This window comes from Tetrao urogallus (assembly GCF_951394365.1).
Source record: "Tetrao urogallus genome assembly, chromosome: 10".
NCBI classification, from domain to species: domain Eukaryota; kingdom Metazoa; phylum Chordata; class Aves; order Galliformes; family Phasianidae; genus Tetrao; species Tetrao urogallus.
Genome location: NC_136823.1, coordinates 5,005,263 through 5,032,748, shown reverse-complemented (window position 1 = coordinate 5,032,748; position 27,486 = coordinate 5,005,263). Strand labels below are relative to the sequence as shown.

At 36.3% G+C, this 27,486-nt stretch overlaps 1 protein-coding gene across 1 annotated transcript in view; it reads right to left on the bottom strand.

Annotated features, from left to right (window-relative positions):
• Window positions 1-27,486, bottom strand: part of SYN2 (synapsin II) — a gene marked incomplete at both ends in the record, with an annotated part of 143,456 nt that overhangs the window by 23,092 nt on the left and 92,878 nt on the right. The window contains 4 exons of the mRNA XM_079540282.1: window positions 9,766-9,868; window positions 13,984-14,058; window positions 18,644-18,786; window positions 21,158-21,220. Of these exons, the coding sequence (XP_079396408.1) occupies window positions 9,766-9,868; window positions 13,984-14,058; window positions 18,644-18,786; window positions 21,158-21,220 (384 nt within the window). The remainder of the gene's footprint in view (window positions 1-9,765; window positions 9,869-13,983; window positions 14,059-18,643; window positions 18,787-21,157; window positions 21,221-27,486) is intronic.

Below are 27,486 nucleotides of genomic sequence, written 5' to 3'. Positions count from 1 at the left end.
CCACAGGCAATTGGGAGTGCTAATGATCAGAGAAACTTCATAAATGTCACTCACTCCTACCCAATCTCTAGCAAAAGGACTGGAAACGGGCTCTGCTGACAGCATGCAGGGCTAGTTTGACTGGAGAAGCTGATTCCCATCTCTTCAGAAAGCTATTCTGATGTAAGTTGGCACATTGAGCTTTTTTCATTAATTACTCAGCTTGTGTTGTTGAAGGGAAGATACTGAAATTTTGTGATAAGACCCAATTATGCAAAATATTCACAAAGTGGAAGAATGTTGTTCTTTGTTGGGCTGTCACAGTGATCAGACTGAAGGGAATAAAGCTGGTGGTTCTGAATTCTATGGGACGAAGAGGTATATATGGTAGGGCCAACAAAACTCTCCTCAACCCACCACCTTACATTGCACACGATCTCTTTATAGTGCTATAGAAATTCTTAGTGATGCTGACAAAGACTTTGTTCTGATAACATTAGCTTGAAGCCCAGAAGTGTTTACATTATTCTTCTGTTTGTTGATTTATGAGAGACACTAACATTGCATACTGGCAATCAAAGTGCTGACAACATTTGTTTTGGGATTTTCAAATCTAGGATGTCTCCTCTAAGCTTTCTCACAGCAAAGAGAATTTGAAATAAACCTAAAGCAAACAAAGAAATAATAGTTGAGATCTAGAGCAAATGTTTCCTAAAGACGAATGAATGTATGAAGAAGAAAGGCTTGAGTGAAGAAGCATGACAGGTGTGAGAAAGGAAACCTCACTTTCTTCAAGATCCACTTACATTAAAAAATATATTTGGAATTACCGTGAAAGAAGTTGCCTAAAATAAGATCCTGCCAAAGGATTAGATAGGATGAAGATCCAGAGGACTGGGCTCTGATTCTGAGTTTCTGTTTCCAAATACTTCTACAACTGCTTACACATAAGTGTATTTGAGAATTATTTCCACGCTGTTTACCAGAACACATTGAAAAGTTGTCATTCTTTGGCCAGGGATAAAAGAAGCAGCTTTGAGGTGTTGCTCAAAACTTCGCATCTACATTGGTAATTCATCTAACCTATCTCAGCTCAGCTTTGACAGCTATAAAATAACATGAAGTCTATTCTGTTCAGATTTTGAAGGGATTTTGAATTAATTTTGATTAATACCAGTTGTAAAATACCCTTTGGCTGCTCAGATGGAACAGTTTCATAAGAAAAATTAGTTATTAGACAGCACTGCTTTAAACTTTGCATTAAAGTAGCAAAAGAAAAGAACATAAAGTTTTGAGTATGTTTCAATATACTGGAATGGAAAATTACTGTGCAGATCCTAAACTAAAATAAATGATAAGTTATTTACCTATGACAAATATATGCTTTGACAGAAGAATATTAAGAGTTATCATTGTTAGACTGGTAATTTGTGACAGCTGCCAGAAGCAGCATAGATAAATCAGTCTAATTTGGTAGGTTCCTTCAGATTTTCACCCCATGTGTCTTGAAACATGAGCATGAAATTAGAACATCTCTAAACAGATAAGGTTCCAACTCTTAATGTAGTTTAGACATCCCTTGTATCTCCTCTGTGTCCCAGACAAAAGTGTGCTACTTTTGGTTAATGCCATGGAACTCAGTACCACAACTTGAGCAGTTTAAGTTCTCACAATGTGTGAAGCTTTCAGACTCACTGGCAATGATCCAAGTTGTTTAATTAGTGAATATGCCCTGCTGGGCTTGACAGAATGGTTGGTAGATAAGCATCAATTTGGTCAGAACTGGTTTGTGGCCATGCCATTCAGCAATGCTTAGCTGACTTGGATTTAACACTGAAGGGCTTACTATTTGGAAATCTTCAAGCAGATCATTCCTTAGATCCAGAGGAGCCTCTGTTGAACACCTCAGGTATATTTTAAACAAAATCTTAAAAATCTAATTTCTTGAAGATAGTCAGATAGTATTTGTAAGTACAGCCGCCGTGTTCACCTACTGAGGCAGATTCAAATACATATGACATAAAAAAACAGCCATTTGTCCTTGAGAACCTTTTGTCACTGTGACAGGTTTTGATGTTGATTAAAAACCCTTTTGTTAGCTGCTATACTGTTGCTGCTGCTGTGCTTTTATTCTCCTTCCTAGTAAAATAATGAAAGAAAGTTATCAGAAATCACTAATGTTTTATACAAGCATATCTTAAGAATTGAAATATTTTGTGTAACACCAACAGAGTTTTTAAAACTTGTGAATGATTAATAGGAATGTCATGATGGCTCCTCTCCCCTTAGAGGGCTTGGCAAAGTTTAAACGCAGACAGCATCCTGGTTTATAAACAGCCTATTTACACTCTTTACTAGTCTTAAAATATCCTTGAAACACTTTGCCAGGTTTTTTTCAGTATCTAGTTTAGCCATTTAAAATACTGGAATTTCCCACTATGAAGATTTCATAGAAGAAAGATGTTTGCAATTTATATGGATTAAAGTGTTACTTTTGTAGACGTCAGTAAAAACATAGGTCACTATGAACTATCATTACTCAGCTCATACTGCTTTCATCTTTGATTTAAATGCATTTCAGTACCCAATTCTATAGGATGAATTTCTCTTATCACCCGTAAAACATATGCTGAAATGCAGTTAACACAACTTCATGATAAACTGTGAGAGACCGACTATATATTAGCAGTAATATGGAAACTACAGCAGGATGATTAAGTCAACAAAATGCTGTGATAAAATAAAACGCCTTTCAGTGATATGACCCTTCAGTGAATTTGTGCCTTCTGCTGTTCCTTCTGTGTATAAGGCAAGTATTTGAGATTTTGGCTGCAAAACTGAGACTGGTAAGAAAGAAAAGAGAAATGCTGTTTATTTCTGATGACCATCAAAGGAAATGGGATGGGATTAATAAGAGAGCCAGTGCAAATATAAAACACCAGTAATTGCAAAGGACTCACCATTATGAAGCAGAAACTATGCTGCCATTGTCTACACATACTTCTCCAGTATATAAAATATCAACCACCAAAGAATTATGAAAGATCTCTTATATACAGCTTTATGAAGAAATGGTGCTGGGAAAGATGGAGTTGCAGAGATAAGAGGAATGGCAAATGTAAAAGACTGTGACATGGTAAGAGAAAAAGTTGTTTGTCAGGATGCTGAGAGGAATAAGAATGAACAGATAGAAGGCTTGCCAGTCAGAAGTGCATAGGGAGTCTGACAGGAGAACAGCGCATGGATTTCACATGGAAAAAGACCTGGGAGTTTCAAGAGAAGCTAAGTGCAAAGGGAGTAGCAATTAATTTCATCAGAAATCAAAGGAATTTTGAAGGTCTATGCTTGAGAGTGTGAGGACTGAGGGAAAAAAAAAACAACAACAAAAAAACAACCCAAAACATTTACTTTGGTCTATGAATAAGAGAAGCTGGATTGTATTGTTGCTATTTTATGAATGTGTTCTTCTTCTGTGTTTTTTTTATGGGACCTGGATGTCTGCAGTTGTGGTGAAAACTTTGACCAGAAAAGCAGAGGCTGAAAGAAAATTTAATGAAGAGTTCTAAGTACGGGGAAAGTAACTGACATTAAGAACAAGTAATAGTTTGAGAAGGTCATTTAAGATTGAGTGGGATGTAAGAGAAGGTGGTGTAATTTCTGAGAAGTAAGGAAGTGACTGGATATGAAGTAATCATGGGGCTTTCCCAGAGGTCTCTACAGCAGATGCAGGAATTATTTGTAATTGGAAATGTAACCACACCTGAGAAGTTGGCAGGGATAGTACTGGAGGGAGACATTGGCTGCTAGGAAAATTTTTATAGTCCCTCCTGCAGTGAGTGAATAACAAGATTTGCAGAAAAAGAATAACGATGGCTGAGAAAGTGAATCAAACTGTGAGGGACCCAACAGCCTGAAGACAAACTTATGTAACTGCATTTCTATCTGGAATGAAAAGAAACAGAAAAATCTCCCTCTCCTATGTCTTTAAGGATGGGCCCCGAACGACGTGAGAGTTAGATGTGCTTTGAGCAATTGGACAAAGTGACACCCAGATCTCCCTTCCATTCTAAAAATGTCTATGATTTATGAGACACCTCTTATAATAATATCACGAAATAATACTAAAGGAATATATTTTCATGTCCGGTATTTGGTGCTGAATTTTGGAACTGGATATGATTCAGATAGAATAATAAGTGAGTTTAGCTTCTGAGCACATGGATGTACAGTATTACAGTCTTGGGCTCCTTAAACTTGTGTCATCAAATAGTATGAATAACATTTCAAAGGAAGTACGGCCACAGGTAAATTGAACACAAATACTGCATGAGGTACGGGTTTTGTCACCTTTACTCCCTTCTCATCTATTCTTTTGTGTACTTTAGCCAGTATTATTCTGGACAGTGAATATGGAAATAGGCAAGTCTTTAAAAGACAGCATGCTATTGCTGGTGCCGTATCATTAGATCTCGTGAAACAGATACGTTTTAGAAAAGCTGGTGGTATATTTTCAAGTAGGTCAAACAATTGCAGCACCTTCAGAAATGGTGTCTGTTACACTGGGACTTCAAAAAAATCAAATTCTGTTTTTTTAATTTCTTAAACTATTTTACAGTTCCTGAAAATATTTCTTAGGAAATCCAAATGTTGTGCATCTTGCTAGATTATAACCCACTTAGAAGCTAATTTTAATATAGCGTAGGATAAAAATAAGCAGAAATAAGACACTTGCAGCAGCCATCCCCACCCACTCCCCCATTCACTTTTGAGCAAAATTTGGTAACTATCCATGAGGCCACTTTAAAGGATTCTGTTCTTTTTTGTTGTTGTTGTTTTTACTGCATTCATCATCACTATATGAGCTTTCTGTTTTGTTTCCCAGAGGCTTGGTTTTCCAGAAATGAGTCATGAAAAAGGTATTATTCGGTGGTCAGGAACAAGAAACACTCCATTTTGTGTTCCTTCTATTATTGAACTACAGAAATATTAATTGTAAAAGTGAAAAATTGAATTCTTTCTCTCATTTAAGTTTTTAAAGCTTAATGGACCTTAATTTGATGCCTATTATCAAGAATTGATGAAGTGGTTAAAACATCGTATGCTGAAATGATGTGTTCTTAAAATTCTAATTTCTACAATTTGTCTCTGGTGTAATGATGCTTGGCAGCTGAGTATTCAAATTGAAGTAAGAAGAAGGGAACTATACCAACAGCTGATTGTTACACACAGAAATGACTTGGGCTTCCTCCTGAGCAACCTGACAGCCCTTTCAATTCATTTATTTGAAGAGGTTTGGAGATGCTTCTTTGGAGTACAGAAGTAAAAGGCAAAAAAACACCAAAACCAACCCTACAACAAACCAACCAAACAATAACACCCCAAACCGCACGAGGTTGCTCTAGAGAAGATAATTCTTTTCTGGGGAACAAGTTTTAGAAAACCTTGTTCTTTTAAAAGGCAAAGTTACTTCTTAGAGCCCCCATCTAAGAAAACTGTAGAGAACTTGCAGCTTCACAGAAAAAGAGAGGCTGTATTATATTTGCATGATACTGTGACTCCAGTGTTTTGTCCTTGCTGTCTTCTGGCAGATTGGTCTGCATAAGTTATCCCTCATCTGCATAACAGGAAGGCTCAAATGGACACTTCCAAGTTCCTATGGGTGTCACATTTACAGCAGGTGGAAGGATGAATGGTACATGGGAAATGTGTTTGTTTTATAATGTTTGGAACATAATGGTAGGATTGGCCTGAACTCATGAAAATATCTAGAGTAGCTTAAGAAGTACAAAGATGCCAGTGCACAAAGCAGCGCAATAAAACAGACTCAGATCAATAAAATGCATCCAAACTAAGAACCAAAAGCTAAAAATGTGAGAAGGCATTTCTTGTTATTTGTTATTACATTACTTGGTCAAAGGAACATGCATATCCCAGCAGGAAGGCAGCTACAAGAAGTTAATAGTGATTAGCATCTGTATATTTCTATTTCTTAAGAACAGTTACGTATGTAGAAATCATGTGTTGGAATTATACATCAGTGTCACTAAACATCCTTCTTATCTTTCTTTTTAGCTTTCTAAACCTTCTATATTACAACTGAGCAGGCATTACTCTATGTACACAGCAGGCATTATTCTACTTAAACAAGCATACTTTTCATAAATTGCATGGCCATGGAGGGTTGGAATATGCTCTCAAATTCTCATAGAATAATTTGTCAAATTGTCATCACTTCAATCATACGTATAGAAGAGAAACTACTGGAGAAACTAAAATAGTGAGTTTATCATCTTGAAAAGTTGGGTGTGATGACTGGATCTGAACATTAAGAACCAACACATTCTTACCTGCAATGTAAGAGTACCGTAGTAGGTCACAGATTAAAATAAAATCACTTTATTATGCTGCATTCTAAGAAGTGCAGCTAGAATATTACATTCAGGAGACACCGTGTTATTTTGACTCTAGCATCAGCCCCTGGTACAATCTGTTGCTCCACATTTTTGGGGAATGAAAGAAAGCAAAATGACAAAATGACCATCACAAAGCAGCTGAATGGCAACATCACCAAAATAAAATTATTGATATAGGATATGAAAGTAATGAACAATATGAAATTAATTAACAGTTTTCCAGAAATAGTCATTTAACATTGATTTAAATGTTGCACTTTCTAACAGTAGTTAAGAATGATTTTTTGGAAGCACACGTAATGTTACATGGAATACTTAAGTACTGTGGGTATTTAAAAAGTATTTTTTGAATTATGCATATTCTAAAGCTTTTGCTGAACACCTTTGTCAATACATATGTATGTATTAAGTTCCTGTAAAATGTTCTTCTCCCATCTTAATTACTGAGAATCATTCTGAAATTTGTTTCTGTCTAGAATGCTGAACATATAAAGGATATTAGAGCACAGTTGTGACTGACTCACATTCACTCTGAAGCTGGTCAAAATACATGTCTGATTTCCTATTGTTGGCTATGTGGTTTGAATGCTCAGAGTGGCCATACCTGCATACATTATTCCATGCATTAGAATGTTTGTATTTTTTCTGTCCAGAATGACACAGAACGCTTTAGTGTTGTAATAGACGAGATACCAGTGAAAACTTAAGAGCAGGGTTTCCAGTGTAGCACTGCAATTGCTGTGTAAAGCCATTGTTTACAGACTGACTGTCCTGTTCTGCTCTGGTTCCTTGATTGTAGCACAAAACACTGCATCTATTTTCCCATATTGAAAGCAATGGAAAGACAGAAACTTTTCCTGTGCAAGTACAGATGGTCGTTTGCTCTTTATTACATCACAGAATTATAGTGCAGTAACTGTCATAATTATAGTATGGAAACTCTTGATATAAGCTGGCATTTAAGTAGAAAATGATTGTAAATTTTACAGACGCTCTGTCCAGTGTGAGCCTTGCGAACAGTTCTACATTTCAATGGGGTACATACATTCTAAGTATTCCTGAGCACTACCATCTTCCAAACAATTCAGCTGATTCTGTAGGACAGCGAGAATTATCATGCATCTAGTCACTCTTTCTTTTAATTGCATCATCTCTTATGTACACTACTGAAAATGCTCTGTAAACCCAGTTCCTGGTGTATTCTGCAATTCTTTGAATTCTCTTCCTTTTTTTTTTTTTTTTTTTTTTTTTTTAAGTCTAATTAGGATTGCATCTGGCATGGAAGATTAGGGCATTTGTTCAGAAGCAGGAAGTGAGGTACTTTGCTGTTCCATTACATAATTTTCATTGGTTACTTAATTGTCAGAAAACTTCTCCCCCTTCTCCCACCCAATGAGCCAACCAGGCCTGATACAGAAAGTTTCTCCGTGTACACTGACTTCAGTGGAAGCTGATGTTGATTTCTGCCTTTGCTTACAAATCTAAGAAGTATCAAAAATGTTGAAACTGGATTTCAGTGAACAAAAGTGAAGAGTGTTCAGTGTGATAGCAGTTTGCAAGAAAGAATGCAACAGAGTTGTCAAATAAAATAAAGAAGACTTCTTTCATTTCCACTGGAAGCAGAAAACAGCAAGATGAAAGGGGAATGTAAGATCTGAGGTGGAGAGACTAATGACAATCATTTACCAGACGAGCTTTAGCTCCAGTCTGTAAGTCACAAGATTGTTTTACATCTGAAATCTCCAGTTTCTACAATAACGTACTTGCTAAATGTACTTCTAGTCTAGCTTTGTATCTTTTGCATATGATGTATCAGTTTTTACCTGTTAACTTATTAGATAAATAAGGTCTCATATCTTATTCATTATTTTGTTATTTATTATTTGTATACCATTATTTTATAGTTAAAATTGTAGGGTAAAAATGCATTGCTTAAAGCAATCAAACTGGAATGAAGTAACTCAATTTACTGAACGTAGACAAACTGGAGCGCATCAAAAATGCTGAGCCTCACCTTCTGAGACATTTAGGGAGCACAGTTACTGCAGGGTATCCTGCAAAGCTTTGGGAAGCTGTGAAAGCCTGAGTGCTGCAGAGGATCTTACATATAAGCAAAAATCTAAGACTTCCCATTAAGTCAACAATGTCTGGGACAGACCTGTGACTACAGCCAAGGAGCGAAGTAGCACACATAACAGATATTACATTCAGGATTTTTGTTTATATGTCTCATCAGAAGTCAGAGTGGTTCGTTTTCAGAAAGAGGAGAATACATTTTTTCTACTTTGTCAAATCTCAGACAGATTTTCAGGGCAAGCAGTAGTTTTAATACACACTTTTGGTGGGACAGACTGCACTATGTGGAGGGATAAAAGAAAGGTCTAGTGTGAAACTAAATTTTATGCTACAGTGAGTTACAATGCAGTAAGAAACAGTAAGTTCTGATTTGGCTGGGTAGACTAAGCATACAGGATTTCTTCACTATTCCTCAGCATCTCAGCAGGTAAGCATTAATTATATTTGTTTTGCTGAAGATTTAATTCTGCAAGCTGTTCAGCCCTTTAAAGTGTTATAAATTGACTTGGGAATTCTTAGCCCTTGCAATAGTTGTAAGTAAATTTATGAAATTAGAAAAATTTAACCCTGTGACAAAGATTTTTGTTATGCAAAGCTTTTTTGTTTTAAATGGGTATGGATAACTAAAGGAGGAGGTCCATCCATTGCCTCTTTCTGGATCCCAGATTACTGTCATGGCTTGGAAAAATGCCTTAGTTTTTCCTTTAGCAAATACAAACCTCTGAATTGTGTATTTGGCAAGTGATTGCTTCATGGCTAGACAAAGTTATATTTATCCATAATTAAGGTACATGAAAAAACTTTTCAAAATGATCCACAACAATATGTTCTAGCATTGGATTTTCATGAGGAATCAGATCTTAGATTAACATTTAGGATAGAAAAAAATAAAACTGTTTCCACTTCGTTCTTAATTTGCCTTTCCACGTAAAGACATAATTTTGTTGGGGTTCCCCTGGGAAAATGCTATCTATAAACCTTCCAGGAAAAACTGTTAAGCCTGATCAGGAAAGAAGTCACAAGGGCTGGGAAAATATGACATCTACATTTGGTTTTGTTCTGCAGGCCGTGTACATTTCCTCTAGCACTACAAAACATTACCATATGATATGGTTGCATTTTCCAGCAAGTGTTGCCACTAACTTGGACTTGTGGCTTTGTAGTATGATTTAAACATTGCTCAAAAATACAGTATTTCCAGAAACACAAATAAGCCAATGCTTAACTGTCACAAATGTTCTTCATTTCCATATCTGTAATATATAAAGCATTTATTGAAAAGAGTGGGATTGCTTACCTCAAAAATATAATCTTTTCCATCCTTTCCATGTACAGCTTTAACAGCACAGATGTCCAAACCACCAAATATTTCAGAACAGGTGTCAACCCAAAGCTTGTACCTGTTTTATAAAACAATTTTTTTTCTGTAAGTATCTTATTAGGCTCTTGTTTTTCTATAGCCTTAATCTAAATCTGCATTTTGTATAAAGTTTGCTTAAAACACAGAATTTTCACTGTTTTGTCAGCTTTATTGAATTTGTATTTCCTAGAATAGCAGCTTAGAGATCCTGGACCGATTACTCTCCTTTTCCAAGTAGAATCCATAAAAACTGTGATTCTCTATCTTGACCTAACATTACACTGGCTGCTGTCCCAGCTCATATTAGCCCAAATATGTGTCTGCTCTAAACTGTGAGTGACCTTGGGATAAGACACGCTGGAACACAAACATTATTTCAGGGTATCCCATTCTGCACTTCCACTGCCGTTATGCTAGTACAGCTTGCTAGTTGTGACTGTACACTATGTGGGAACTCCACAGAGGTGTATCTTACCAGTTTCTGTAGTTACAGTGGTGCCAGAGAATTTTATAAGGCAGGGAATGGGGCTTCTGTCGCCCTGTGAAATTCAAACTGGCACATCTGTGACAGATGCAAGTGTGACCATCCTCCCGCCTGTCAGTCTTGGTAGCGTACTTAATTATGGGTGAGTTTTATCCTTGTATCAGGGAAACTAGGATGAGAGTCTCTGTCTTAAATTACTGACCAAACTGTATTCCAAATTAGCAACTTTTCTATATACTGAACAAGGCAAAAGAAAAATCAAGAAACAGCAGGCCTTAAGACAATTGAAGATGAACAGCCCCAGGGCACTATGCAAAAGTTATGCAGCATGCAGACAAACGTAACATCTTCATGTAGGGTTACAGACAATTACAGGAAAATTCAAAAGAAATTTAGAAAATTTTGAAGAATGGTTACAACTCTAACAAAAAATATAGTAATTCATACAGTACTGAACTCCTGCACTGCATTTTTATCCTCGTGGTAAGAAATTTGGTCTGATAAATGGAAAGTGAACCCATTCTACATGCAGTAATGTGATTTATTTTTCTTGCTTGAGGAGCTTAATTCATTCTATGAATAGAGGAATTATCTGACTAAAAAAGGAATGAAGGGGGACTTACTAGAAAAGGAGTGAGGCAATTCCTGATCAAGTACAGAACAGTCAGTAGCACATATGGGGAGCCATAATACTTTGTTGAGGGTGTTCAGAGGTGATTTAGTTGTGTATGTTTGTTAAATGGCAAGGGTTGGCTGGCAGGACACAAAGTAGCATTGAGAACTTTAATTAACTAATAACAGAGCTGTGTCTGGGTATCACCAAGTGATGATATGGTCTTGAAAGTTTATACAGGCAGGTATCACCACTCCACCAATTGAAGAAAAAAAAGAAAAAAAAAGAAAAAAAAGGTAGTTTTAAAACAGTCATTTATCATAGACTTTTTTTTTCCATTGGTATGAATAAGGGCTATTTCCTTTTATAGACCCTCCCCTGATCCAGCCTTTAAGCCATGATGCCACATCATATTATTTTCCATTGCAAAAAAAAAAAAAAAAAAAAAAAAAAAGATGTTATTAACATAGCATTTGACTTCATTGTAGGATGAAAAGAAACTCATTGCTGGGCTGTGAGTCTTAGTCATAAAAATATCCTTAGTAATGATCCCCTTTCCAAGTAAACTTATTAGATCACACTCTCCATATTTTCTGTTCTCATGGGAAAAAAAAAATCTTTTAAGCGGAATAAAAAGAAATCAATACAACTGTTTGAAAAAAATCCTGATGGTAATATTTGAGCAAATATTTTTTTTCCTGTGAGAAAAATGTTTTGTCCAAAATGAGAAGTTTTTTTGGAGTCCTGACAATTTCAGCATCTGTAGATGCACTGATTGGCTGGACTGCTTGCACACATTTGCTTATAAACAACCTTGGTTTCTGCTCTAAAATATCGCCACATATCTTAGCAAGCCACGAGGACAGTAAAATTTGCCTGTAATAGCAAATAATTGAAGTTTCTATGAAAAAAAAAGGAAGATGTTTTCTTTAAGAAACTGAAAAATTAATCAGATTTAAATAAGAACATCTTCAGTAGTCAATCTCCTTCCAACAAACACAGCTGGAGAAACTGCATTTGGAAAGAGAGGTCTTGAGTAGGCTACCCTGGAGTTTTAAACGCAAGGCTTGCACAGCAGGTTTGACCAGAGGCCATGGTCCTTATCTTCTCAGAAATCAATGTAGCATGCAGCGTCCTCTGAACTGGCAGATAACAAAGTACTTGTGAGGTGTGCACAACTACAGTAAGTCTGTATTCTTCTGGCCCAACTGGGGAGCAGTTCCTCTCTGAAATGAAGGGCTCAGTAAGAATATATAACATAGAAATTTCCTCATTCTCTGCCTCATCATCATCCCTTACTGCTCCACATTCCTCTTCACTAAATTTCTAGACTAACATTTGTGTTCAGTCAGCAATGTGGACTCAGGCAGCACTTTCAAAATACTTCTTTCTAAATCATGAGATGTATTATAAATGCCTTGAAGTGCACATGCATCAGATTTGATTGCTTTTGGTGTGCCTCTAAAGTACTTCAGCTCTTCAGAAAACTTCAATTTGCTTTTACTTCCTTTTTTTGCTTTGTATGTAATCAGACTAAAATTATGGCATAGCCTAATGTTACGAGAACCCCTCCCTCTTTTCTATGCTTTTGTCTTCATCAGCATAAAAGTTCTGGTTTGTTGCTAGTGTTTTTTAAAGTGAATATACAGATATGATTTAATTATGTTACATTCAAGCGTGGAAGCAGAACCAAAGCAGCACAGAGCATTTACAGTGAAGTGGCTGTGCATTTTGTACTCACTGCCCATACTTGATACTATTTAGTTTTCCTTATGGCCAAATTAAAGTGCTGTTTTTTTCACAGAGAAGTAGTTCATGGACTGTAATTACGCAGAGTAAAGCACACTCTTTCTCTCTTAGTGAAGGCATAACCTCACAGTCTAAAGCAAAGTGGGAGGGGAATGAGAATGAGAAAATAATGTGGCTCCACTCCATCCCCAGAGGGGACATCAGTGAGGACACAGTCTAGACTGGGGTTGGACAGCAGGGAGTTGTAATTCCCGTCTTATTTGTTTTCACCTTTCTTAGGGCAGGCAATGGTTCAGTTCCGTTTCTCTCAGCTACGAGTAATTGTAGGTCCAGATTTAAAAAAAAAAACAACTACAAAAAACCGACGCAAAACCAACCAACCAAACAACAGAAAAAGACTGTTGTTGAACTGTGAAGCACCATTTAGATTACACTTCTACTGCACAGAGCTTTCAACATTTGTACATGTACTGACTGACTGGAGTAAATTTAGGGAAAATAAAGCTGTAATCTGAAAGAGAAACCTTTGCAGAAGGTGAACAAAATAAAATTCATAGCCATAAAAAGCACTACAGCTTTCCTCTGCATGTAAAAGAGGCCTATATTTTGTGATTGGAGAAAATGAGCAGCATTGAGCAGTAGCAGAGTGAGGCTTCAAAATAATACTGCAGACTGATGTACTGAATTGCTAAGAGATAACCAGAGCAAGGATGGGAGAGAAAAGCACAATAAAACAAAGTACAGAGCGGGAATGATGACACGAGGAGAAAAAAGCTTTGTTATATTTCAGCATCTGGGCAGAAAGACTCACAGTGCAGTTGACCAGAAGATTCAATAATGACAAATAAGCAATTTAGTAGAAAAGATAAATACAATTTAAATAGGCAAAGTTAAGAAAAAAACACTTTGTTGCATTATGTGACGTAGGAGAAAAAGTTTAAACACTGTGACATGGAGTAAAGTAAAAGAGGTCAAATGAACCAGAGGAAATGACTGGTAGGTTGAACCTGAAAATGGCATACTGTGAAGGGAATTCCAGTAGCTTTCTAGGTGCAGATATATATTTAGGAGCTCAAGGGTGCCTGCAAACATGTAAGCCTAATAGTTAGCTTGATTACTTAGCTGAGACAACTCATAGGGAAACACTTCTCTCATGTTTTTTCATCTAGTTCCAAGTTTGGTTTTTTGTCCAAAATGAACAGAGGGCCTTCATTTACTGTAAACTGCACACCAATGCGATTTAAAAAAAAAAAAAGACTTAAAATTCTTTTGTTTTTTTTAATTACCTTTTACATGAGACTTCACTTACTTATCTGACATAGCAATTTGTTCCAACATTGCAGAGCCTGTGTTTGTCTTCCAGTTTCCAGATATGGAAGTCCTCCTGAAAGGGGAAAAACATTCAAAGAGAGCCACTAGTTTTATATTTTTCCTACCTCCTAAATTATTCTGATTTTCACATGGATACTAAGGCAGCATTAACATATTTTTTTGTATTCGGCAGCTTACAATATAATATCTAAAACATGATGAATTTTTAACAGGCTTCACAATGTTATGATGCATGAAAATGAAATTTTTGTTCCCCATTAGTTCGCTTAAGAAAAATTTTAAAACTACTATGATTAAGTGCAAGTGTTAACAGTAAGATTTTATCGGTTAGAAATTGATTGAATAACCTCTAACATACCAATAATACAAATGGCAAGGAACTGAAGCTTCAGCTTCTCATTTCAGATCCATACCACTGCACATTTAGGTCCCAATACTTGAAAGTCAAGATGTCCATTTTGAACATCTCCAATCTGTTCTAGAGCTTGATTTTGGTTTCTCCTCCAGTTTTCACTCCTTGCTAGTTTGTGAATATAATCTAAACATCTTATTTCAAGCATACCATTTTTTATTTTATCAGTAAGAAATAAAAAATACATTTTTTTCTCCTCCTCAGACACCAGGTTGGTTAGCAGGTGTGAGAAGATTACTCTTTTCTGAAACCTAAACAATGTTTTGAGAATAGGCTTAGAACACAAATCATGAAGTGTTTCTACTTAGAAGTGTAATAGGAATATCTGTAATACATTAAAAGTTTACTAGGCAGCAGCAATAGTTTTCTCTCAGTTTTTATTGATCTAATTACAAGGGTCAGCAGCAAATGTGGGGGAGCGCCAACCTTTCCGTGGAAGTCTCATAAAATTAACTGAATTTTAAAGCATACATTTCTAACATGCCTTATTTTTTTTGCTATGAGAGAATAACGAAAAGGGAAGATCCACATTCAGTGCTGTATGTAAGGTAACTTTTATCAGTAATCAGGCTTTAAGTGATATTTATATGCGTGTGTGTACTTACAGAACAGTTAAGATGTTTAAGTTCACTATTACTCCACATACAGTCTACAGATTTTACTTCTTAGATATCATGACTGAACTCTGTTGCAGACTTCTCAAAAGGATTCCTTAGCATGTACAATTTAAGGTGTCTTTTAGGAAGCAAAATTTAGAAAAAAAATCCTGAAGATTTCTAGCAAGAAGTTAGTTGATGATGCTCAGCTGCACTGAGGTAATCTTAGCACTGTTAAGTAGAGAAGATCATAGAATCAGAGAATAGTTTGGGTTGGAAGGGACCTTTAAGGTCATGTAGTTCCAACTGACTGCTCCAGGCAGGGACACCTCCTTCCAAACCAGGTTGCTCACAGCCCCATCCACATCAATTCCTCCTTTTTCACTGAATTCCAAATAATAAAGGAACCAACTCCAAATATATTTGAATGCTTTGCACTTAGGCTTTACATGCTTTTGCTTGATTTGGTGTTTGTAAACATGAAGAAAAACTGTTTTAAAGTTGGGAAAAAGGAATTACGATTGCTATGTATCATGACTTGACCTTTCTCTTTTCCAGCAGCTCTTTGCTTTGTTTAGTACTATCTGAAGCATGCATTGCAAATTGTCTGGACAAGTATTGTCACAAAATAAGTAGGAAGATCTACCAACAGTTCTTGTGTAGGTAGACTATTTAGCAGCTTGTTACTACAGCATTGTTGTTCTTCAGCTGCTATGCTCTACTTTTTTTTTATTGAAGTTGTGGTCAAAGTACATTGTTGTGCATTCAGTTTATTACATTTGGAAAAGAGATTTAAAGGTAGTATTTTTGTATTTGTGTTTTTCTTCCTTCTATTTGATCCTTTAAACTCTATTTCCTTGAAGTCAGATGAATTCTGTAATGGTACCAGGTGCTGTTAAGCATGCATCACAAAATGTTTTGAGGAGCTGTGGTATTTAGAGAGATCCAGTGTGACATTTTGGCTATAATCTCTGCTGACAGATGATAAGCACCAGTGTTTTGTGAGTCATGGATCCACTTATACCACAATTTCCCACAGAATTGTAAAAATGAAACTCTTCATAACTCTTAAATTAGAAAAACAATTGTTTGGCTTGTATTTTTCGTGGTTGCTCTCTAAGTACTCTGTTCCTGTGTGAGAGAACAAAATGAGAACCAGCTGTAAAACAATACACTACTGACATAATGCATATGTATGCATATGAAGAATTTTATAGACATTTGGTAAGTCTCCTTTCACAATGCTTTGTAAAAATGAATCAATATTTCATTTCTTGTGATTTAACCATATGAAAGAAAGAGAAAAATGATGGCCAGGCTTTTAGCATCTGGATGAACCCACAGTTTCTGAGAGAACAGAAGCATAAAAATAAATAAAGTTAGCAGAAACAGGCTGCCATTTTAATTGTTTTTTCTTTTTTCTTTTCTTCTCTGATCCTTAGACCAACTCTTCTTTTGTGAAGAAGAAACACTCTTGTTAAAAAATTATAAATTTGCCATGGCTGAATAATACAGTAAGTATTACAGAGACTAAACAGAATTTTAATTTAAGGAAAAAAAAAAATAGAACTCTTTCCTATTAGACGCAGTGGTTCAGGTTCTCCCACAAAGAATGAACTGTCAAATTATTGACACTGTATCTGATTACTGCTACCCAGAGGTGTGTCCCAACCATTAATGGCTGGGCTTTACTGCTAAGACCGGGCCACTTGGGAACTGTGAGACAAAGATAAATCAATTCTGTGTATTATAAACAACAGAAGAAGTGAGAGATATGTAGTAGAGTACAAGAAATTTGTGCATCAAAGCACCCATGAGAGAGAAAAGCACTGTCCTAGCCTTGAAGAGGCTGAAATGGCTGCACGAAAAGGTCCGAGACAGAGAAAGAAGTCTGAGGTAAAAAAAGAAGTCTGAATGGTGACTGGAAGTGGAGGGAGAGCATGGTAGTTAACTGGCACTATTAGAGTAAAAGGGGCAGTGGAGAACCCAAAGCAAGGAACGATGAAGATTAGGGCATAAGAGGTAAGGACTAAGATACAGAAAGGTAGAAGTGGTCTGGGAAAGAGGTGGTACCAGATCAAGGTATGGTTTGGACTCACTCAGAAGTATTTGGTTTTTATTTTATACAAAAAGGAAAGGATGTGTATTGAGGCAGGACCAACACATTTGAAATTCTGTAGGGACCTTGAGTTCTAGAGATTCTGGACTGCATCACTATTAAAAAAGGGATTTTGGGTCAAGGATTCCAGAAACCACACCATCCTTGCAGTATATTTGAGTGCTTTGGTCACTGTGTACAATTCAAATTTCCAACATTGTTTTTGCAAAATTTAGAAAGTTTTAGCAGAATTTAGAAAGCAGAATTGAGTGTCTGTACTGCTGGATGGATCTGACCTACAGGCACACTGTCCTCCCTGTTCTGTGTAGTCTTTTCTTCCACTCAGATGTAAATCAAGAGACAGCTGCACCATTAAGTTATTCTTGAGAGGCTTAATCTTAGATGTTCTTTTACAAATGCCTCTCCAACTTTTATGCCTGGAGAGGCAAGCAGTTGCTCAGAGTTTTGATCTTGTGACTGCAGTGTCATAGGGGAGGAGTCACAGTACATGGCTCTCCAAAGTCAACCTAAGGGGATGTGTTTTACCCTTCGTCCCCATCCTGGACAGGAGATTCTACATTTCTAATAGGGCTTGTTGCTTGTTTCTAAATTAATGCTAATTCTGTCTTTAATATTAAAAAATATTTCATGCATTTTCTTTAGCCTAACTACAACTTTTGTTTATATTTATGGGTTGCTTGAAATTCAGTTATTTTTACTGACAAAGAACTTGCATGTATCTTACTTGTTTTTCAATTAAAATGTCAACATATAAGAAATCTCTTATCCTTCCAACATTGCAAGATCCCTAGCGATGTATGATTATGTATACACGTGTGCTTTTATGCATGTATGTTTTTATCCAGGTATTTTTTTCCTGCCTCAGAATTGTAAGCATGAGGGAACAAATGCATGAGATGAATTAACTTATCTGAAAAACATGGACGAAATGACTGAATGTCAAATTACACTGATAACTGATAGTTGAAATAGAGTGAAATTATGCATAAAGACAGTCACCATAGATCAATTAATACCTCATAATCTGTTTCGCTGCTCTAAAACTGAAACAACATTTTAGCCTCTCATATAGTCATGATCTCTAAATATATCTCTATAAATCTAGAAAATATTTTTACCCATTTTTATATGGGTCATTGTAAGATAAGAATTTTTCTTATTATTTCATGTTAAAAGGAGAGTACTGCCTCCCATTAACGTTTTATCATTCAAATTGGTGTGAATGAATGCCATCTAAATATAGATGAAATGGAAAAATAATTAAAAGTTGTCAGGAACGCTACTCAGGCAGGCTCACCTGTTATGTTACTCTCCTCCTCCCAATGACAATCAACTTAAAGAAAAAGACGTTGATAAATCCATAAAGCCTGACACACTGTCTTTCTGAAGCGTATGACAATGAAGGCATGGAGTCACCACATTTCTACTCAGAGACTCATCCAACAGTCTTAAACTTATTGGCGCTTATCAATTTTCAAACAAATGATGAAAAGATAAGTTTTTGGCTCACATGTATGCTTTGTAGTTACTGCCTATCTTTTGGATCCTGATGTCATATTTGGAGTCTATGAACGGTTCAGTAGTGGCGTAGGTCTGAGTAAGTGCTACCACGCTGGCTATGTCCTGAAAATCGTAGTGGTTGTCTACCTTGATCTGTAGTCATCATGCCACAAGTAAACGGCAAATGCAAAAGAAAAAACAGCAATTAGAAATAAAATGTAGACTTCAGTTTCAAATGGCATTAATGAGAAATATGGCTTTTGATAGCATCAGTTTATAGCGGGCATTTCATATTTTATCTGATTTCTAGATTCGGTATCAGTCCCACATTAACATATCTAATTTTCTATGGAAAGTATTACCTGCTCATCCATAGGAAGCAATTTGCAGATAGTAGATTTTTATTTTCAATTTTTTTTTAATAGTTTTGATTGATAATTTTCAGGTCAGTAGTTTTTTAGGAGAATGTTTGAAGTTGTGGTTACACTAATTTTATACAATTGTTCATGATTTTCTAAACTGCTCGTGTAACTGCGTGTCTGTGGCGCCCACCACGTACTATCACTTCTGTGTCATGTATCTCCCAGGAAGGAGGACATGAATGCTCATGACATTCTGATGAGGGCCAGTTCATATGGAACACAGAAGGTTGGCTCAAGATGATGGAATACTTTTCCCATTTGTCCTACTGCTTTGCAAGGAGTCAGGCATTCTAGGAATAGAATTTCCTAGACATAAAACACTGCGATAAATGTGAGCAATACTGATTTAGAGGGAGAGTGAGAAACATACTTCAGATGGGAGACAAAACTATTACTTTTTGACAGGGAGATCTTATCTCTACAGTTGAGTTCAAAGGAAGCTAGCTGAAGTAGGGAAAAAACATGAATCTGAAGAGAAGTCTTAGGGCTGGGAGAAAACAGGAGAGGGAAACTGGAATGCCAATAATTCTTTACCCAAAGTGCATTTCAGGAAGGTGAGGAAAGGGTGCAGGGATTACTCGTTTCATACTATCTAATATTAGAAGAGTTTGCAACTTCTTGCAAGCCCAGCATCTCTTTTGTTTCCACTTAAAAGAGGACCTGTAGCCTGGAGTGCCCACAGCTGTGAGATAGGTATTGCATATTGAATGGTGTCCAGTGAAGTGAGGAGTCAGGCCAAATACTGAGGCCAAAAGTCCCAAGTATTTGCTCTCAACTCTTGGATTCAGAATGATACAGAATTATTTGTCCTTTGAGAACCAGCAAAAGAGATACAATTCCTGGTCTCAACTCTGTTTCTGAAAATTGAATATTGTGAGTGAATCTAATTACAAGTGGAAACACTACTCCTAGCATTGCCTTTTGGGAGAACTGGGATACAAGAGGAACCTTTACTTGGGCTCTGATAGTAAGCATTTCACTATAAAAGACTGGCACTCAGTCTTTAAGGACTTAAAATACTTTATAGCTAAAAATAATAATAATAATAACCTAGATTTTTATTTGTAGACATTTGATATGCTGGATATTTTTGTCCAACAGATCTATTTTCTATAAGTGAGAAGTGAATACTGAAAGTGTGATATAAACATTATAATACTTCATGTATGCAATCCACAGAAACTGCAGTTTAGGTAATTAGTAATTAAGTTAATTCTGTGCCCAGTTAATTTGGCTGCCAGATTTCTTCTGACTTACTAAGTAAAAAATAAAGCAAAACAGTTGTAGGCAAAAAATCATAGCATACATAGTTCAAACTGCACAATTGTTAATGAATACAAATAAATCAGCTTTCTACTTCTATTTCTTGTGGCAAATGTGTTCATAGAGCTTTTGGAGATTCAAGATGATAAATGAAACTATTCTCTGATGATTTATTTTAAAATATAAAACACAGTATTTAAGTGTTTTCTATGAGAGAAACGTAATCTGTAATGACTACAAATGCTCATTGACATCAATGAAAGTGCAATTTACATCACATCACTTGAACCATCACTGTGAGAGAAGTGGTATCAAAACAGCAGTACTCACCACTGAAATGCAATTACTTTGGAGAAAGAAAGCAGCAGTTATACAGCAGTATGAAACAATTACAGAGAATACATTAAGACAGGAAATGAGAAAAGAATCTGGATCAGGCTGCAACTAGTAGACAACCAAGGCAAAACTGCCCTAGAATCCCAGGTCCAAAAAGTTATTTGTGCAAACAGACATTGACTCTTAAATAGTTTCACCACAGTCAACTAAATTAACTAACAAGATTCTGCTTCAGGAAAGCATCTCATGTTTTAAAAAGTGTCCTGAATAGGGCAACACATAAACTACCTGAGAAGGTATCAATATGAGAATATTAATATATGTAGTTTTTTTTCTAAAGAGAGATGCTTTCTTGAATAATAGACAAGCAGAGATTTGCAAGGGTGAGGATCAAAGACAGCATTTGGACAGCAGAAAGTTAAAAAATCCAGGAAACAAAAGAACATGCATCTTATTTTAGACGAACACCCAGCCTCCTAACATGCAGTAAGTAGCATCTGCACCTTTCCCATGCCTGAATGAGCATGTCCAATCTTCACAACAACAGGAAAAGTCGGCATTGTTAGCTGAGAGGGAGAACAGAAAGGAAACGTTAGAGAAGTCAGCTGTGAGTTAAACGATTAAGCTGCATCATTGATGAAAATGATTTTAACAGCTATAATGAGGGAAAATCTGCTTTTGGCATGTGGTTATTTGAATAGACATCCACAGACTGTTCTCATATTCCAGTCAACTGCAACTGTTAGTTCGTACTGAATTGGGATGTATTAAATATTGCTCTGTTTACATCATCTCAGCTGATCACAAAGTGAAATAAGTGGTATTGCTTATTTTCGGTTCTATTTCAACAAAACGAACCTACTGGAAAAAGTTTGAGGGGCAGTTCGAGGAAGAAGCCCTGTGAAGCAGTGATATACTAATAACGTATTTTTACAGTTAGCTCAGGATTCAGAGGAAAATCTTTGTCGTGAAAAATCGTAACAGTACTTGCTACTCTTTAGAGAGCTCTCAATCTGGACAAGCACTGAACAGTTCAGACTTCACTGTCAACTATTCTTCTGTTTCTTGGCAGTTTTAAGATGGAGGGTTACTTGCAGCAAAGCCATTCCTCCATGTTGGATACATGACATGTTATACTTACAGTGCAAGTCTTTAAAGACTTCTCGCCCAGATTTTAGCACTCTGATTCTAGTGGGAATTTTTATTCTGCTCCAGTTTATACAGAAGGAAAAGAAAAAAGACCATCCAGCCAAGGCTGACAGTAAAGCTGAAGAAGATATGCTTAGTATTTCACTGACATTTCTGGTGCACCTATCATGGATAGCTGGAACTTTTGACACCCATCGCTGCATCACACTTCTTACATTAAGCATGGAAGCTTTTCTGTAGGCACAGCAGATGGCTGGCACTGCCTGACTTTCCAGTCCCCAGTCAGTTCAGTGCTGCACAACAAGACATGCCACTGGAATCAGTCTTACCTATTCCTTCCCCCTCCCTCATATTTCCTAAATAAAAGTATATGGCTGTTTTAGAAAGAAAATGCATAATGGGCTTGTTTGCTTTCTTATATGCCTCTCCACTCCCTCCATAATAGTATTGGTCCTGATAACAGAAAGCAGTCACAAACTGAAGGCTCTGCAAGAGAGGCTTGGGATTTCTCTTGTAATGCTGAACATCCTTTCCTGAGAAAGAATTTATAAATTCACTGGGGAAGTACTCATAAGAGAATATAGACATAAGAGAAGACTATTTCCTAATAATTCTTCTTGGAAAAATTATTTTTATCACTACATGACACAGTTGCAGGTGAGATTTCAATTTGTGAGCATGAACAGAGAAAACTTCATGTATAATAAAGTAACAGACCAGAACTCCCCAAGTAATGCACCCAATAAAATACTTGTGCTCACATGCTTTGTTCTTCCAAGACTTATCATACTAAAAAACTTGTATTTATCTCTTGGGTGTTGTATGAAACAGGACAAAAGTAGCAAAGAAGAATTTACCTCAGAGAAAAATCAGAATAGGTAGAATAGTACTCTATGTAATCAGCAGCTTTTTACATGTGACAGTATTTACACAGTGTCAGTTCAGTGTTCTCAGCTATACTGAACTGTGGAATGCAGGATGTAACCAAGCTGTACATCCAAGTAGACTTTGGGACACCATCACATTGTTTTACTACTGTGTACAGAGATGCAAGAAGCATTTTGGAAGTTAGTCTTTGAATGCAAACTACATGTAGATGTTTTCCATTCTTGCTTTTGCTTTTTCCGGAGCTGTCAGTTACTGACAATTACATAAATATTGAGATTTTCAATTAGCTTCAGAAAGCCAAAAGCACTTGTAAAAGCTTTATACAGTAAGGGCCAGACATACTGCAATTTCAAATTAAATTTCTTTGTAAATGGTAGGCATGCAAAGGCCCATGTAGTCAGTCAGCATCTAGTTATTTACTGCTCCCACATTTTAAAAACAGCTATTTTATATTTCTTTTTTAAATTTTGAAGAGGGAGGGAACAAATCATTGCCTGAATTCAGAAGGGCAGCAGCACATTCTTATGAGTGAACTATAAACCACTGACACAGGGTTTGTAATGGAAATGCTGGCAGACATCTAAGTATAGCAGTACAAATGGCACTCCTGTAATTACAAAGACCATGCATTTTCCTGTGATTCCATAGCTGTGGAATCCTCTGAGGACCATAGGAACAAACACTAATTCAAGACAAAACCAAAAACAAAAAAACAAAAAAACCCAAAGCCAACTGTGCTTTCTCCCAGAGAAAATTGTGAAAATGTGCTAACATCATTTAAGGAATGACAATCCATTTCGCTCTGGAGGCCAGCACCAAGACTTCTGTGGTATACCACATCCCAGTTTAGACAAAGTGAAGAGGTTTTTGCAGCAGAAAAAGGCGCTGAGTATTGCATTTCAGATATCATACAGACAAAAACCAGGTAGCTTATATAAGGGGCAGTGAAATTAAGTCTTTCCAGTGCTTTTCTTCTATCACTTTGACAGACCTGTGAACCTAGGGCTGATGAAGCTGCAGTTAATTTGCTTTTCTAGCAGTGTTTTCTTTAGTCCTGGCATTGCTTTAATTATCACAGTTCTCCCATTGAATAAGGAGACTGAGCCATCATGCAGTCACCTTGCTAAAACTATCTAGATTCCAGGATTGTGTGATATTGTACTATCAAGCAATAACTTGATCTGAGTCCTTTCCTCACCTCTTTCCAGTCTGTTCTTTCCTGTTACTTTGTCTTAACAGGCAGCCTCAAGACTTTTCATATATTTGGATAAACATTGTGTATGATACAGCTGTGCTACTGAACTGAAAGTGTACCAGCTCCATGGATTTCCTTCAAATTCCCATTATAGCTACTTGGTAGCAAGTTATCTTGTGAGAAGGTCTGGCAGGTGTGCAAGGATCAGTTTTGAATTGAGTTGATGCTAATACAAATCATTGCACGCATAATTTCAAATTTTTTTTGGGGGGGAGGGCTGTTTGACAAAAGTATTGCTTATTTTTCATTAGAATAGTATAATTTCTACTATGACAAAAATAGAGGTAACAAATCAGAATAAAAAATCTGAAGATCGACAACAGAAATTGCATTGATGAATTTGACATGTTCTTATATATGAGAGATGGACTATACTGCATGAACCCTTGCATACTGCATAATAAATACAGGAAATCTATTTATTTTTTAGGATAAATGGGAGTTCTATTATAAATTAAATAATGATATCATACACAATAATATGTTATTGTGAATTAATGAAAAAAAAAACCACATGACAAACATGCAATACAATTTTCCAAAGCTCCTTCAACATCTGTCATGGTCATAGACTCTACATTTTTTACTGGAATTACTAGTATTAGTTCAGAAAAAACAAAGATATTATCACAGAATCATGGAATGATTTGGTTTGGAAGGGACCTTTTAGTCCACGTAGTTTCAACTCCCCTGCTATAGGCAGGGACACCTCCCTCCAGACCAGGTTGCTCACAGCCCCGTCCAGCCTGGCCTTGAATGCTTCCAGGGAAGGGGCATCCACAGCCTCACTTGTGTCTCAACCTGTCTCACAACCTGTTTGTGTCTCACCACCCTCACAATAAAGAATTGCTTTCTGATATCTACTCTAAATCTACCCTATTCCAGTTTAAAACATTTCCCCTCATCCTGTCACTACATGTCCTGATAAAAAGTTTCTCCCCAGTTAATTACATAGATACACTGACTATATTAATTTTCCCTAATACAGACAGGGGATATCAAAATATATCTGTCAAAATACAGATATCAAAATAATTTCAATTGTAATCAACTATCTAGATTCATAATAGATAGATCTCTAGCAGAACTTGCACTGACAGAATTACCAAATTCAGGGAGAAACTGAACCCAATATTCTCAGATTGCTAAAGGAACACTAATTAAGGCAAGCATGCATTCACAACAAATAGAGCACAGAGCATGTTTCTCATGTCATCAAGTGTCTCAGGATCACATCATGACATTGCTTGGATTAACCAGCTTGAGATCACAAAGCACTTTGAGATGGCTGATGCTGTGGATTTTCACTCTTCCACTGCTGTAAGTTATTACATCAAACACGCCTTTTCTTTGCAGGATGGCTAGCAAACTGGCTTCAAAAACAAATTAGGTTAAAAGATTCATTAGTTACTGATCAGAACCTATTTTAAACTCTGAAAATCTATGAAATATCATAATGCTCTTCTGAAACGCCAATTTCTGATATGCTACATATATTATCTTTGTAAAAGATTTAGGATTGGGAGGTTTAAAGAACAATGCAAAAAAGATTCTTGCAATTCTTACAATAGGTGCTATATCAGCTCCAAGCAGTTAATTAACAGAATTATAAAGCTCACGAACACTGATCTGATTAATGTTGTGTTGGTGAAGAACTGCGACAGTTTTACACTCTCATGCTACATGTATATTCACTGCATTTTGAGTAAGGAAAAAAAAGTCATTGTGCTCCTTACTAAGAAGTCCTCAGTCATTCTCTTCCTCTTGAATTCATCATTGTGATTTCTTTCAAACTGAATTTTTGCCCTGTGATTGCAGTTACAGGGCAGCAGCAGGAGAAAAAAAGTCTTGAACTTATCAACAAGAGTCATGTCCTTCCAGTGAACCTGACAAAATAAACTCAACTGGTGATTTAAAAGGAAACAAAGCTTACACTGTAACTAGAGGCAGCCACAGCACTATTATTAGCCTGATGAGTGTACCTTCACTTTTTAGGATGTGTGCAGTGATCAGAGATTTGACATCCCTCCCTAACAATTTGTTTTTGCTTTGTGAATAAAACCCTAAAGCTCTCAGTCAAAAATCTTTTTTTTTTTTTAAGTCCCCTCAGTGGAATTTAAGCTGGTTGCTAAAGGTGACACAGTTTAAACATAATAAAATTGGGACTGTCTAATAAAAAACTGGCTTGGAAATTATGGAACTGTATACATACACCATACGTAATGGGGATAATAACTATCCTTCCCTACTTCAGAAATATTCTGAAGCTTTATCAGAGTGGTTTGCTGCAGTGTAAGTCTATTGATTTAACACAAATTTATAAAAGTTAAGTTTCAAACACTAAAATGCTGAATAGTTTGTAAGTTCTTCACTTCTAAACAATGCCCGGTTATGTACTGCAAATATTTTACTTCTAAGAGATACGATTGGAATTTTGTGAATTTACTTTTAATTATGTTAAGACCTAATACAAAATATACCCAATGATGCATATAAAAATAAACCAGGCAAAAGCCCTCTGCTGGAAACAGCGCAGAAAAGAGATTTTGGAGGCAGTACTCACTCTGTGTTTAATTTCCTTATGGTTATGTTGGCTAGAAAAGCCACAATAGAAGAAAAAAAAAAAAAGGAAAAAAACAGCACAAAAAATATATACTTCATAAACATGACTTACCTTGTTTAAATATTTGTCTTTCCAATAATCCCTAAGCAAAGTTCATTTAGCCACTCTACTTCCATGTGATTTATTTATGGAACATGCATCAGACTAAATCTAATTTTGCTCTGCTTTCCTTTGGAGAAAGGAAATTAAAAATGAAATAAAGAAGGTGTCCTTTCATTCTTTTTTTTTTTTCTTTCTCAGAAACAGGCAGGAAGGCTCCTAAATCAATAAACAAGTAGTACTTTCTGTAGTCTATTTGGTTTAAGGCAAACAAACCCAAGTTAGGGTTCGAACGTGCAGAAGTTCCCTGTCACCAGCAGGGGTAGCTCAATATATTCCTCTCATCACTAAGAGCTGCAGAAACGCCACACTTCAGCAGCTACTGTTTGTCAACAGAGAACAATTCAGAGATGCTAAGACAGATTTTCTACTGTGTTGTACCTTTCTAGAAAAAAAATAGGTGCAAAACCTGTAGAGAGTAACATCCTGTATTCCCTTTACACAAGTAGCAATACAAAGCATATTGGATTCTCCTTGTCTGAATTTCTCAGAAACATGTACGTTAAAGAAATAAAAGCTCAAGTGAATGAAAAGAGTTGGGATTTGAGTGTAAATTAGAGTGCAAAGTCATCAAAAAGAGCCAAATGCAGATTAATTGTGATTTATTTATTCAAAACAGAGGGTTAAGATAGCTAATAAACTAGATGAGTGCAATACAAATATGTTCCTGTGAAATGCTGGGCTATCCAACTTCCTACCCACAGGAGCTGATGCAAAACTGGGTCTTCTGAGTACTCTTGTACATAGTTCCTTCCATTGCCATTAACATCACTTCATAAGACTGGATCTTATGAAGCCAGTGCTCTTTGTACTCACTG